General features: G+C 38.9%; 1 protein-coding gene across 1 annotated transcript in view; it reads left to right on the top strand.

Moving 5' to 3' along the window:
* Window positions 1-7,599: 7,599 nt before the first annotated feature.
* Window positions 7,600-13,930, top strand: part of ABCA6 (ATP binding cassette subfamily A member 6) — a 64,763-nt gene continuing 58,432 nt past the window's right edge. The window contains exons 1-4 of the mRNA XM_056127257.1: window positions 7,600-7,805; window positions 9,553-9,653; window positions 10,884-11,085; window positions 12,795-12,956. Coding sequence (XP_055983232.1) covers window positions 9,558-9,653; window positions 10,884-11,085; window positions 12,795-12,956 — 460 coding nt within the window. The 5' untranslated portion in view covers window positions 7,600-7,805; window positions 9,553-9,557. The remainder of the gene's footprint in view (window positions 7,806-9,552; window positions 9,654-10,883; window positions 11,086-12,794; window positions 12,957-13,930) is intronic.

The following is a 13,930-nucleotide window of genomic DNA, read 5'->3' as shown; positions in this document are numbered from 1 at the left end:
AGCCACATAATATACTACCAACTAGCCACAAAGTGGAATGAACTACTGATAAATGCTGAGAGGAAGAATTAGATAAAATAGAAATGTATTTTATTCTGCTTACGTAAATTCTAGAAGATAAAGGCCAATTTATAGACAGGAAGTAGAGTTACTGTAATCTAGGTATTGCGTGAGGGGAGTGAAGAAACATTAGAAATAAGGATTGCAGGGGCCAGAGAGATAGTGACGTGGGTAAAGCACTTGACTTGCATGTGGTAACTCAAGTTCAATCTGCTGCATCCCAAATGTTCCCCTGAGCCCACAGGAGTGAACCTTGAGCACACAACCATGAGTAAGCCCCTAGCACCACTGGGTGTGACACAGAAACCAAGGGAAAAAGCAAGAAGAAATCAGAATTTGAAAGACTTCAGAAGAAAACACTGGGAGGGATTTATATCTTTTTGTCATCATATTTGTGCAGATGAATAATGTACGCATATTGTAGGATAACATTGCTTTGTCCTTTCTCCCTTGCCACAGGAGCTTAGGTTTATCAGGTTACACCCATCACAGTGCTCCCTAGTCACTCCCATTCATTCGTTTATCTGTAACTGTCTTCCCCAACCAGTTAATCAGCTTTTCCCCCCTAATTAAAATCTGTTAATTTGTAAGGTCAGATCCTTCTAGGACACTGAAATTATATTCTAAGTTAATATTGTCTTTCTCCTCTCCTTATGTCTTTTGAATAGTTTACTTTAAAGCAATGTCCTTTTTGTATAGATACAGGAAGACCGTTAATGTTGTGCTTTGTAATTTAGGATTTAATTGGCTTTGAATACTATTCACTCCCATGCATCTGCTTTCTCAACTTAAGCCTCAGTTGCCCTTGGTTCCTAACACCCCAAAAGCAGGGTCCCGCCAAGGGACGAATAGACCCAGGGCGAGTGGTGAGCTACCCTGGCATTGAAATGGGCCAGGCGAAAGTGTCACGATTCTTAACTATAAGTTAAGAGTTTGATCATAGACAAATGCTGTCATGATCCAAAAGTAACAATGAGACTAGGACCCTGCTAGGGATAGGAAAGACTATCTGGCCTGAGCACTGTAGTCTGAGATTGAGATGACCCTAGGAAAGCAATTCTATAAATTTAAGATATTTCTTACTGTATCCATACAAAATGATTTATATTATGAATGCTTATATGTTTCTTGGATAAGAAGAGGAGAAACACACCCATGGGATTCTGCTCTAGGGTGAGTCCTCCTGCTGAGAGAATATCTGTCCTAAGAAGCGGCTTTCCCTGAGGGACAGAATTCTACCTTTATTGATTGTGACCACACCTATGTGTAATTGTTACTCCAACCCCTCATGCTTTGGGATTTAATTGTACTGTAAGAGTGGGCTGGGGGATCAGAATCGAGACTCCAGAGAAGGAGGAGAAAGGGGATCAGTATCCAGATTCCAGAGTCAGAAGGTGGATGACGGGGGATCGAGAAGGAGAATAAAATAGCATGGGGGAGGAAGCAGGAGAAGAATCAGAGGAGAATGGAGATGGGCATGGAATAAACTGAAACGAAGACCAACCAGCGCAGCCCTTGTTCCTTCCTTCGCCTGCCCATCGCCATTGATCTCCCCTGGGGTGGGGGGAGTGGTGTGAGACTACCAAACGCAGGCAGCGGGAGAGATAGAGCACTGCTGCTGCTGTCTTTTTTTGAGTTTACACAGCATATTATATGCCAAAATATATGTTACAGTTCACTGTATCACTATCCTCCCGTTGTTCACCTATTTGCTCGAGCAGGCACCAGTAACGTCTCCACTGTGAGACTTGTTATTACTTTATTTTGAATATCAAATATGCCACAGGGAGCTTGCCAGGCTCTGCCGTGTGGGCGGGATAGTCTCAGTAGCTTGCCAGGCTCTTCAAGAGGGATGGAGGAATGAAACCCAGGTCGGCCGCATGCAAGGCAAATGCCCTATCCACTGTGCTATTGCTCATAACACTCTAAATATGTATAGTTTAGTGCATATTAGTTATACATCACTAAACATTTAAATATGTCTTAATACATAACCTTGACATTTTACTACCCTACCTTAAATTGACTAATATGGAACTATTATACTCCAATTAATAGTGAAATATTTAGCAAAATATATAGAATCATTAGGGAATTTTATGGATTTTTAATGGAAAAATTAAATAATTAATTTTCTAAGTCAATCCTTGGTAACTGATATAGCTTTTAAAATTGACATCTGATATCAAAGTTTCCTGGTCCCGCGCCTGGCTGTCCTCGCTGGGGCCCCTTGGAGGGGGCGTGTTGAGTTTCCCTCCCTGCCCGAGCAGAGCCCCAGCAGCTGAAGACCTCCAGAACCATCCACAACCATGCTGAGACCACTCTCCACACGTATGAAAGTACTGGAAGAGGAACAAAGCTATGTGAATCCTGGGGCTGAGATCTCCAAGCCTGCTTGGATCGGGACTGAGCATCCTCCACCCAGATCCTCCATCTTCCAGTAGGCAGGGGTCACACCCACCAACTGGCCCCCCAGCACCATGTAATTCCATCAACGGCCAAGACCCAGAGGCTATAAAACCCAGCTCCCAGAAACATGCGGCCACATTTGCGGCTGCGCGACATCTTATTTTCTCATTCTTACTTTGGACAACCTGGCAGGCTACCGAATGTAACAGGCCCACACGGCAGAGTCTGGCAAACTCCCCGTAGTGTACCCAACATGCCAACTACCAGTAACAATGATGGGTCTCATTCTCCTAACCCTGAAAGAGCCTTGAATATGGCACTTTTTAAAATCTCAGGGCTAGGGTGAAGGAGACATTACTGGTGCCTGCTCGAGGCAATTGACAAACAACAGGATGATCGTGATTGTGATTAATTTGTTTCATACAAACTTAGCTAGGTATGGAATGTGAGGTTGACAATTCATTCTTTTCAGCATTTTGAGGGTGTAATTCCTCTGTCTTATGACATCTTTCAACTTGTATCACTTCTTAGTTGATAGTTCCTTCTTTTTTACTTTGTTTTCAAATATTTCATTTTTCTCTTATGCTTTGAATACTCACTGCAAATTTGTTCATTGTTGAATTTTTATTTGTTTTTAACTTTGAGGAGGACATATTGCTTTTCTAAGTTTTGTCTCATTTCTTCAATTTTGTAAAATTCTTATCCTTTTTATCTTTGAATATGCCTTGTATTTTTTTTATTTTTATTTTTTCTATTTTCTTTTCTTTTATTTCTTTTATTTATTTCATTTTTAATTTTTTCAGTGAATCACGACAAGGTACAGTTACAAACTTACAAACTTTCTTTTTTTTTTTCCTCATTTTTTTTATTATTTTTTTTTTACAGTTGTAGATTCACAACTTTCTGTGCTTGGGCCTCAATCATACAATGACCAGAAACCCATCCCTCCACCAGTGCCCGTTTTTCACCACCATGGATAATATCCCTCCCACCCCCATCCCCTCATCCCCCCCCCCCCCGCCTCCGTGGCAGGGCAATCCCCTGTGTTCTCTCTCTCCGTTTGGGTGCCGTGGTCTGCAAAAGAGGCATTGAGTGGCAAACATGTTCAGTCCACAGTCCACCCTCAACACGCATCTCCCCTCCTGGGAGGATCCTCCAAACATCCCCCACTTGGTGCTCCCTTCTCCATCTGAACTGCCCTTTCTTCTAGGATACCCGGCTGACCTCTAAGTTATGGAGTAATCATCCTGGTTATGCCTTGTATTATTCTCTATATTTTCATTATTATTTTATCTGATTTGATGGTGTTCCAGCATGTAATCTATCTTGGATTATGCCTAATGTGCATTGGAGAATTGTATTTGTTTTTTTGAGGGTGAAAAATTGTATCTATATCTAATAAATGCCTGTGTTCCATTTCTTCCTTCAAAGCAAGTATTTCCTTACTGGGGTTTAGTCTAGTTTATCTATCAAGAGGTGACAGAATAGTATTGAAGTCTCCAACTACTATTGTGTTGCTTTTAATGTCTTTTTCAAGTCTATTAGCAGCTGTTTTAAGTATTTTTGTGGTCTCTCATTTGGTGCATATACATTTAGGAGTGTGAGTTCTTCCCTTGATCACAAAGAAATGAACTTTGCTGTCACATAACTTTTTCAGCCTGAAGTCTATGTTGTCTGGTAATAGTAATTTGGTAACCCCAGTCTTTTGAGGGGTTTGTTTGCTTGAAAACCAGTCTTTCAAACTTTAGCTTTCAGTCTGTGTATGCTCTGACCATTCCAATGTGTTTCTTGCAGGCAGCAGAATATTGGGCTCCATTTTCTAAACCATCCTACCATTCTGTCTCTTAAATGGTGCATTTAGCCCATTGGCATTGAGAGAGAGAGATTGTTGTCATGAAGTTTTGTGCCATCTTACAACAGAAATGTGGTATTCCACATACATAACCTCTTTGGTTCTTCTTGTAAAGATGGTTCATTAATCTATGAAGTTCCTGAGTTGTTGTTTCTCTGTTAGATTGTGTATTGTTCCTTCAAATCTGAAAGAGAGAGATTCTATCTGGGCAAAGTATTCTTGGTGAGGCATTCATTTCATTGAGTTATCCCCCCCACTATATATTACTACTGTCTTCAGGCCCAGAAGGTTTTATTTGATAAATCTGTAGTAAGTCTTAAGAACACTCCTTTGTATATAATTTTCTTCTTTGATCTTGCTGCTTTCAGTCTTCATTCTGATTAGGATGCAGCCTGGAGTATTTTTAATTGGATTTCTTTTAGCTGGTACTCTTCAAGCCCCCTGGATCTGGGTACATGCACCTTGTCAACTCTGGGAACTTCTCAGCAATATTGTTTTTGACTGTTGCTTCTTCAGGGTTGCCTTCCTGGACCTCTGGGATCCTGATGATTCTTATATTGTTCCTCTTGAGTTCATTCCAAAGTCCTTTTGTCATTTGTTTATTGTTTTGAGGCATTCTCCCACCATCTTCTGCTGTTGCATGGACGTTTTCTGCACCTCATCTTGGAGCTCACTGATTCTATCAGTGGCTATTACTCTGCTCTGAGGCCTTTTAGTGAGCTTTTCATTCCACCTACCAAATTTCTCAGTTATGTCATTTCTTTTTGTAGTTTCCTCATTTCTGCTCTTGTATCCTTTTGTGTTTTATTGCCGGTTCATTCCATTGTTCCTTTGAGCTCCTTAAACATCCTCAACATTCCCTCTCTAAATTCCATACCAGAGTGGGTGTAGAGTTTGTTATTACTGGTCAGGTCATCAGGTCTACCATCCTCATTCAGTAAACCTGGTGGAGTTCTGCATTGCTTTCCCTTTGTGATGTTTGCAATTTGGAGTTGCTTCTTGTGTGTTTTCGTGTGACTATGTGACCACGGTTAGGATATCTTTGTTTGCTCACGTGAGTTTTAGAGAGATAAAGAAATGTGTGGCCACAAAGCATAGCTTCATGGGTAGGGATAACCCCAACTTGGGGTTCAAGATGGTGAACCTGACTGTCAAACCAGCCCCCAATAAGCAGTCTCTGCTGCATTCATGTCCTAAATTGGGTCCTGTGATGTGTCACATATGCTTAGGGTTTTTTTTTATTTTTTCGTTTTCATGGACATAATCTGATATGTGATGCATATGCTTAGGTTTTTTCATTTTCATGGAAGAAATAATTTGCATTAAGTCAGAAACTGAGCAAAGAATACTTTATACTGCCTTGACATAGTACAGTCTGTTGTTGTTTTTGTTCCTAGGCTCTATACCTAGCACTGATAAATCCTATGAAGTTTCTGGATTGATGAAGAGATACAAAGATTAGGTTCATAACTACCAAGGATTAAGACCAAACCCAAGGCTATGAAGCCAACTCTTTGAACTATTGGATTTAATAACATAAAGTTTGGATGTAACTCACAGTTTTGACTTTAATTTCCCTTTAAATTTTTAACACTCGTGAATTGTTTTCCTTTCTCTTTGTTGCGTGTATTGCTTCTGAATTTTTTAAAATGTTTTATCATGCCCCTTGTGGTTATGTATCTGACATTCTTATTATATAGTTCTTAATCTGTTGCTACCTGGAGGGTGGCTATTTTCTAATCTTATTAGCTAAGCATTTGTGGGAAACCCTCAGGTTTGTATAAGAAAAGTGGTTCCGGGTCAGAGACATAGTTCAGTCAGCTGGAGCACAGGCTTTGAATGTGAGAGTCACAGGTTCGATTCCCTGAACTTCACGTCCACTGAGCACTGATGAGAATGAGCCCTAGGCATAAAAGCTGGAGGAATACCCTGCACATGAGTGGTGCTCAAAATAAAGAGAAAATATCATTCGGGGAAAATATATCAGAAAAAATAAGTTTATAAAGAAGAACAGAAACCATCTAAGAAAAACAATGATAAAAGTGAAACTAGTACCATATTAAGTATTGCTACTACAATTGTCAATAATTGTTCATTGTTTGAGAGAAATGTAAAAATGATTTCTAACAGAATTTGTTGAGTTAAAAACAACAACAAAATTATTGAAAACCTGAACTCTATTTCAGGACATTTTGAAGAAGCATAGAATTTTTGTTTGGATCATTGACCTATGATTGATGCAAAATTGTAACTGTGTCTGACCTCTTACACTTCCCTAAGAAATCTTTAGAACATCTTTATGAAATCTGTTTTTGCCAATTCTTAATGTAGAAGAGATAGATATTTTACTGTTGACTTTAAATTAAAATAGAATTAATTAAAGAGGAAATTACATACGTAATCTCAATGCTTAAACTTAGGTTTCTTAAAAAATATTATTCCCCCCCTTTTTTCAGAAATTACCCCAGTTTTATGATTACTAACATCTGTGACTTGGGAGCCATGTCAAATATTTGCGATTTCCCAATTCATGGACTTTGGTTTTCTGTTTTGCCATTTACTTTGGCAGGTCAAGAAAAGTTTGCAAAGAGAGAGAAAAAGTGAGGGAAAGAAAGATAGAGAGTGAGAGACAGAGAGAACGATAAAGAAAGAGACTATGCAACGGACATTAAATAAAGTTTTATCCTAGTTTTCACGCAAAAATATTGACCCTAATCATTTTATAAGTCACTTAGACCTTAGCAATCATTTTTATTGCATCCACATGCCTTACGTAATTCAGCATCTGCTATGAATAGAACAGAAGAACGTTTTAGTAAACCTTCATATGCTCAGCTGAGGTGTTTCTTCCAATAATACTATGAATTACTTAGTTTCATTAGATTAAAAAGGAAAATAAAGTTCTGCTTCAACACTTTTCCCTCATTGAGTGTAAATGAGACAAATTGGCAGTTGTGTTTAGAAGTCACTGGTGGGGAAATAAAAAAAAAATAAATAACTCAAATTTTTTCAGACACTTTGCATGCTGGGCTTCACCAGAATTTGTTCTGACTCTTTCCCCATCTTGGTCTCATCATGTCCACAAACTTGCTCTAACTTCTTTGTTTACCATTTTGCCCTTATCCCAGAGGATGAAAACCCAAATGCACAAACACAGAGTTTGTTTTATTCTCAACCAACCACGGAGCAGTCCTATTCTTGCAGAATAATTGGCTTAGGGAGAAAAATACAGGGGTGAAACACACACACACACACACACACGCACACACACACACACACACACACACAAACAGTTGATCATGTGCAGTGGAGTCTGACTACTCCCTTTTCAGAAACCAGCCTGGGGCAGAGCTGCTGGGAGTAAGCAGGCTTTAAGGAAAAATGAAGAAGTGGCAATAACATTATTTTCATCGCTGCCTTAGACACAGAGAGCTGTCTTTGACAGTATTTTCAGAAGACTCCTTTGTTTCAAATTTTCCTGACAGTAAGTATATCTCTGTTTTTTTGTGTTATATAAAAGTGTGGGTGGACATAGCTAAATCAATCTACCTTTCAAATGTGAATACTTACGTGTTTCCTAAAGATCTAAGGATGGAAGTTTTCTATTTTTTCCAACCAACGTTTTTTTTTGTGTGTATGCATCAGTAGCATATAGAAAACTAGTGAAAAGCTTTGGTATTAGCTGAAGGAAAAGTATATGAATATTTTGCTATGTAAATCTAAAATAACTTTTGAGAATATAAAAACAGAATTGATCTCTGCTTATTTGAAAACATTTGGGAAAATTTTCTTTCCCGTGTGATATCTTTTAAATTTACTTTGTAGCTTGCTTCCTTGCATATATCAGGACTTCTGAATTCAGAAAATTAAGATTTATTATTTTATTTTTTCTGTTTCATGGAGACACTTCCAAATCATTCAAGTCTTGATTGTTATTTCAGACTCATTCTTTTTCAGTTATATTGTTCATTCAATTTAGTAGATAAATGCTGAAAGAAAGTATTTTGTTATGCTTTCATCTAGTGGACATAATTAATTGTTATTACAGGTTCAACTCATCAAAATTTTTTGGTTTTGTTTTGGGTCACCCTGGCTAGAGCTCAGGATGAGTCCTGGCTCTGTGCCCAGGGATTACTGGTGCTTAAGAGACCATGTGATGCTGGGGATTGAACCTGGGCCTCCCATATGCAACGCATATGAGCAACCCATTGAACTATCTCTCTGACCCTGATCAACATTTTGATATTAATTTTATTCTGCTGTGGGATTTGTATTTAAATGCAAGAAGCCAAGAAATGATCAATATCAGATGAGATATAATTCAATTACTCTATATATTTGAACTTATATTATCAAATATCAAAGTAATCACTTTCTGAGACCAGAGAGATAGTACACAGCCAGTAAATCACTTATTTCTTTGCACACAGCCAACCTGGGTTTTGTTCCCTCACCACATATGGTCTTTAAGTTCTGCTAGGAGTGATTCCTGAACAGAGTCAGGAATACGCACTGCTAGGTATGACCCCAAGTAACAAGCCCCCCCCCCCAAACTCAACAAATCAATATTATATTTTACAGAATATGAATTGATATATTTTCCTTTGTAATAGTTACTATAAAATAATGATAATTGTCCCCTAATTCCTTACTATACCCTCTTTCCAAATGTTGTACAGTGAATATGTTTGATGCAACATATTTCAAATCATCAATTACTAAAGTAACATTTTAAGCATGTATTTATAATGTGTGTAAATAAACATATATATGATATACTTTTGTTTTTTTTTGTGCTTGTGAAGGTAGGAACTATTTCCCACCAGATATCATCCTGTTTTTGATTTTTCCTTTCTTTTTCCTAGGTCTTTTCCTTCCTTCCTTCCTTCCTTCCTTCCTTCCTTCCTTCCTTCCTTCCCTCTTTACCTCTCTCTTTATTCTTTATTGCTTGCTTTCTTGTTTTCTCCTTACTCCCTTTTGTGGGTCACACCCTGTGGTGCTCTAAGCTCTGTCCTGCCTCTGTGCCAAGGATCACTCCTGGCAGGTCAGGGAACCATAGGTGAAGCTGGGGATTGAACTCGGGTAGATCACATGCAAGGCAAGTGCCTTCCCCACTACAACATCTCTTAACCACCTCCCCAAGTATTTCTCATGTCACTTGCTTTTCTATCAAACTTTTCATAGTTTATGTTTCAGTGTGAAAATTTTCTCCTTGTTTGTTTAATGAACAGGTACAATGCATATGAAACAGAAAAGTGTGTATCACCAAACTCAAGCACTTCTGTGCAAGATTCTTCTTGAGAAATGGAGAAATAAAAGAACGAGCGCCTTGGTACGGTGGGAAATTCTCTCTGCTTGAGCTCTTAGTCCTAGTCACTCCCAGTCTAGGCTTACTGACTCTCCTGAATTTAAGTAACAGGCTGGACTGATTTATTTTGAATTGAGGCAAGCATAGGAGAGTCTGATAAACAATCTAAAATTGAAGACCAAAAGTGTTACCCATCTTAAATGAAATGAAAATAGATTAGATAGTAAATTATAGAACCTATTCAAACTGTTCCACATGTAATACTTTTAGAATCTAGAAACACCAAGAAAATCAAATAAAGAATTTGAGGCGCTTGTTTTTAATATCTTCAATTTTCTACCCAGAAAGTACTTTTAAGAATTATGGCTAAATAATACCATTGATCCTTAGTGCTCAATAGACATGTGGGTAATAGCACAAATTTCAATGGTAAAATATGGCAAAGCACTTATAGAAATTGTATATGGAGCTTAAGGAGGTTGAGCAAAGCACTTATAGAAGTTGGGTATGGAGCTCAAGGGGGTTGAGCAATGAAGGGATCTTTGCATTGTCACCCAAGGGGTCAGGCTTTTTTTGTCTAGCGCCTCAATCATCTTCCTGTACCTGAAGACCTGAGTGATCAGTCCAAAGATTAGGAAATAGGAAGACAGAGAGAACACTGATGAATCCAGGAGGCAGCCTGAGAGTGATGCATCATCAATTCTGCCCACATTCCACTCTCAACCCTCTCTCACTTGATTCTTGTTCATTTCCAGAGGGCGCAAACTTAACTTTGTGTCAAGCCAGAAGCAATTGCTACTATCAGTGAACCACTAGGTACTCTCCAGCCATCAGCTACTTTTCCTCAAGTTTGATTTTCAATATTAAGATAAGACAATGGGCAAAGATGTTGCTACTGGCCACCCTACATCTACTGAGGAAATTCTGTGTCTTAGAGATTCTCAAGTTAGATACCCATACAGTAGATAGACTTCTCCCTTGAGTTTTCCTACAAGTTCATTAAGGCCTCTGAATCGTTCATCACTGAATGCAACATTCTGGTATTTAAGAATTACAGATGTGACCACTATGTCTCTAGTTGTAGTTTTCATCCTTTCTCTTGGTTCTGAAGAGTGCAGAAGGAAAAGCAGCCAATGATGTAGCAAAAAAGGAATTTGTTGTCAACAGTTTTTTTTTCTGGTTTTGACAGGTTTTTTAAGGGATTCTAATCAAAGTATAATGTAAATGTGTTCTCCCTGCCCCTCTGTGTTACAGGAATGTGGGATTCCAGCACTTCTAGGACTCTATCTGGGCCTATTTTCTTATTTTAAAGAAAATATTCATTTTCCTGGAATGCCACCTCAGGATCTGGGAAGAATAGACCAATTTAATAGCTCTTTAGTTGTTGTTTATACACCAATATCTGACATAACCCAGCAGATAATGAATCAAACGGTCTTCGCTCCCTTCTTGACAGGTAGGAATATGAATGGAAAAAGAAAAGAGTTGCTTATGCTATATCTTATTTATAGAATGTACACTGTTTAATCTGAAGAGGCCCATTAGGGTGTTTGCCTTGCACGCAGCCAACATGGCTGACCCGAGAGTATCTCGCCCGCATGGGAGAGCCTGGCAAGCTCCCCATGACGTACTCGATATGCCAAACACAGTAACAACAAAGTCTCCAATGGAGACGTTACTGGCCCGCTCGAGCAGTATATCAAGATAATATACAAATTCCATTCATTTCTCCCCACTACCCTTTGAATAAATTAGCCTTTTAAACTCCAAACATCATCAAATGGGTGGTGGTTCATTAGGGGGTTATCTCCCATTTTTATTTGGATGTAAGTAAAATGGTGGGTTTCTAATTTCAGATCTGTAAACCATTGACTAGGAGGAAGAAGTCTTTGGTAGATATGGGTGTTTTTAAAATGGAATGAAATGATTAAAAAACATCTCTATAACAACACTGGGTAGTGGTAAATATAAAAACTAAGGACGGGTCATTTGTTCTGCGTGTGGTGTACTTTGTAAATGTTTTAGGGTGTCTCCTAAGTGGTGCTTGTGTGGCCACTCTTGGTGACGGTAGGCCAGCTGGGTTAGGATTGTCAATGCTTAGCGGAATGTGGTATCCGAGAACCACCAAGGCCATCCCAAGGTGCTTGAGGAGCATGTTGAGCCGGACTTAGTCCTGATGCATGCAAAGCTTGCAACCCTGGTTGATGAGTTAGTTCTATAACCACTTTGTAAACCTCTTCAAATATCAACACTCTCCATGAGGTCATTTCATGACCAAGTAAACAAAAGTGTTTGTTACTCATTGACCAATGGGCCTGGTCTTTTGTTGTTTTTATGGAGTGAAGGTATGGGGAACTGATCCCCAGGCATCATACAAAATCTGTGCTCTCCCATTGAACTACATCTATTTTTAAGAATTTTATTTTAATGAATCATATGAGATAGTTACAGACTTACAAACTTTCATAACTGCGTTTCAGTCAAACAATGTTCAAGTACCCATCCCTCCACCAGTGCTGAACTACATCTCTTGACTTAGTCCTTAATTTTTGATTCCTGACCATCCTAATTCCTGCCCATTAGAAACAAAGTTGCTATGCACCATTGGTAACAGCAAAGATCATCCTGAGAAGTGTCATTGCTTTAATAAATCTTAAATCTGAATTCCTCTGACTATAGAGTAGCTATGACAATACCTCTATTTTTATACCCCTACTTATCTTTAACATAATTATCCTGGTATAATATTTTATACCTAGAACTTACCCTATGCGTCTAATACTTGTCAATATTTAAGTTTATTTTGGGGGGAGGAATATTTGAATCATACCCAGGGGATATTCAAATCATTTGAATATCAGGGGATATTCCTGGCTCTGTGCTTAGGAGTGACCACTGGCAATACTTGGAGACCTACCAGGGATTGGTCTTTCCTGTACTATCTCTCCGGCCCCTAGTACTTGCCATTATTAAAAGGAAAACAATTCTTATGAATATTTTTGATTCTAGAATCTAAAATCTTCAGACAAAACCTGTTCCTCGTTTTAAATGTAAAATTATTTTAGTTTACCTACAGTGAAATATCTATAGTGACATAGTCAGATACCATTTTCAGTTTGAGGGAATCTCTGTAACAAATATTTATCCTTTCTTTGCAATTCACAGACAAAAAAGTCATTGGAGCAGCCAACAGAACACATTTGAATGAAATAATTGATGATAATCTCCCATACGCAGCAGGAATCATCTTCAATGACATGTTTTCTTACAATTTAACATTTTTTCAGGGGTTTTCCATTCCGTTCCTGAAGGAAGATGCTTTCTCAGGTACTTTCCATCACATACCTTATGGCATATTCTTGTTTGCTTGTTCCTTGTTACCCTCCCTTCCCACTGAGGATGACTGTGATATCATACATACGTGGCCATAGTATTAAAATGTTGAGCTGTAGAACTTTTCAGGGTCACACACTGGGTATCCATACTCACAAACTCATACCTGGTGCTCTCTGGGGTTCTCACTCCTTTAGCTCAGATGCTTGTGCTTGGAGAGGCCAGTGTTTTAGTCACTAGGCCCCAACTTTCTTGCTTTCAATGTAAGGAGTAGATGGGGCAGCAAAGAGAAAAGTTCTTTTGGTGAGAAAACAGATAAGGCATTCTCAGTGTTTTAACTCTTTTCGAGTTTAATTGTATGTTCTGTTAGAAGATGATTCTCAAAGGACCCCCTCCTTCACCCCCATCCAACAGACACATAGGGACCTGATAGGTGCCAATGACAGAAGTTGCAACAGGATTCCCAAGTCTGATCAATGTCAGACTTAGGTGAGGATCACCTAAGAACTCAGACACTGAACAGCTTACAAGTGCAGGGATTTTGATAGAGACCAGGGGTTCCTAATTGGGAATGGAATTGCAAAAGTTCTACCAGGTAAAAGGGAGGTGTTTAAATTAACATAAGAAAACAATGGACTTGTGAGGTGCTGGATGACTTTTAATTCGGAGAAAAGGACAGGTGTGGAGGTGCTGGTTTCTATATAGAATAAAAGCAGTGCAGCTGAGGAGGGGTCTGTAAAAGGAGGGGACAGGAAAGTGATTCCAAAGTAACTCAGTGATTAGATCCAGTGGCAACTCATAAAGTTCAGGCAATGCAGAGTCACAGAAGTAAGGAGATCCTAAGTAAACCTTTTGGTTATGGCCCAAAGAATAAATTTCAGAGGGATCAGGGAGGACACAAGGAAATCCTTGAGAGCTGATGGTAGTTTAGACCAGAGCAAGGGAAGCTGAGAAGGAGGGAAGTAAAT

The sequence above is a fragment of the Sorex fumeus genome, unplaced genomic scaffold (assembly GCF_029834395.1).
Source record: "Sorex fumeus unplaced genomic scaffold, SorFum_2.1 ptg000063l, whole genome shotgun sequence".
NCBI lineage: Eukaryota > Metazoa > Chordata > Mammalia > Eulipotyphla > Soricidae > Sorex > Sorex fumeus.
Note: the sequence above shows the minus strand (reverse complement) of the source record. Positions and strands in the feature narration are given on the sequence as shown.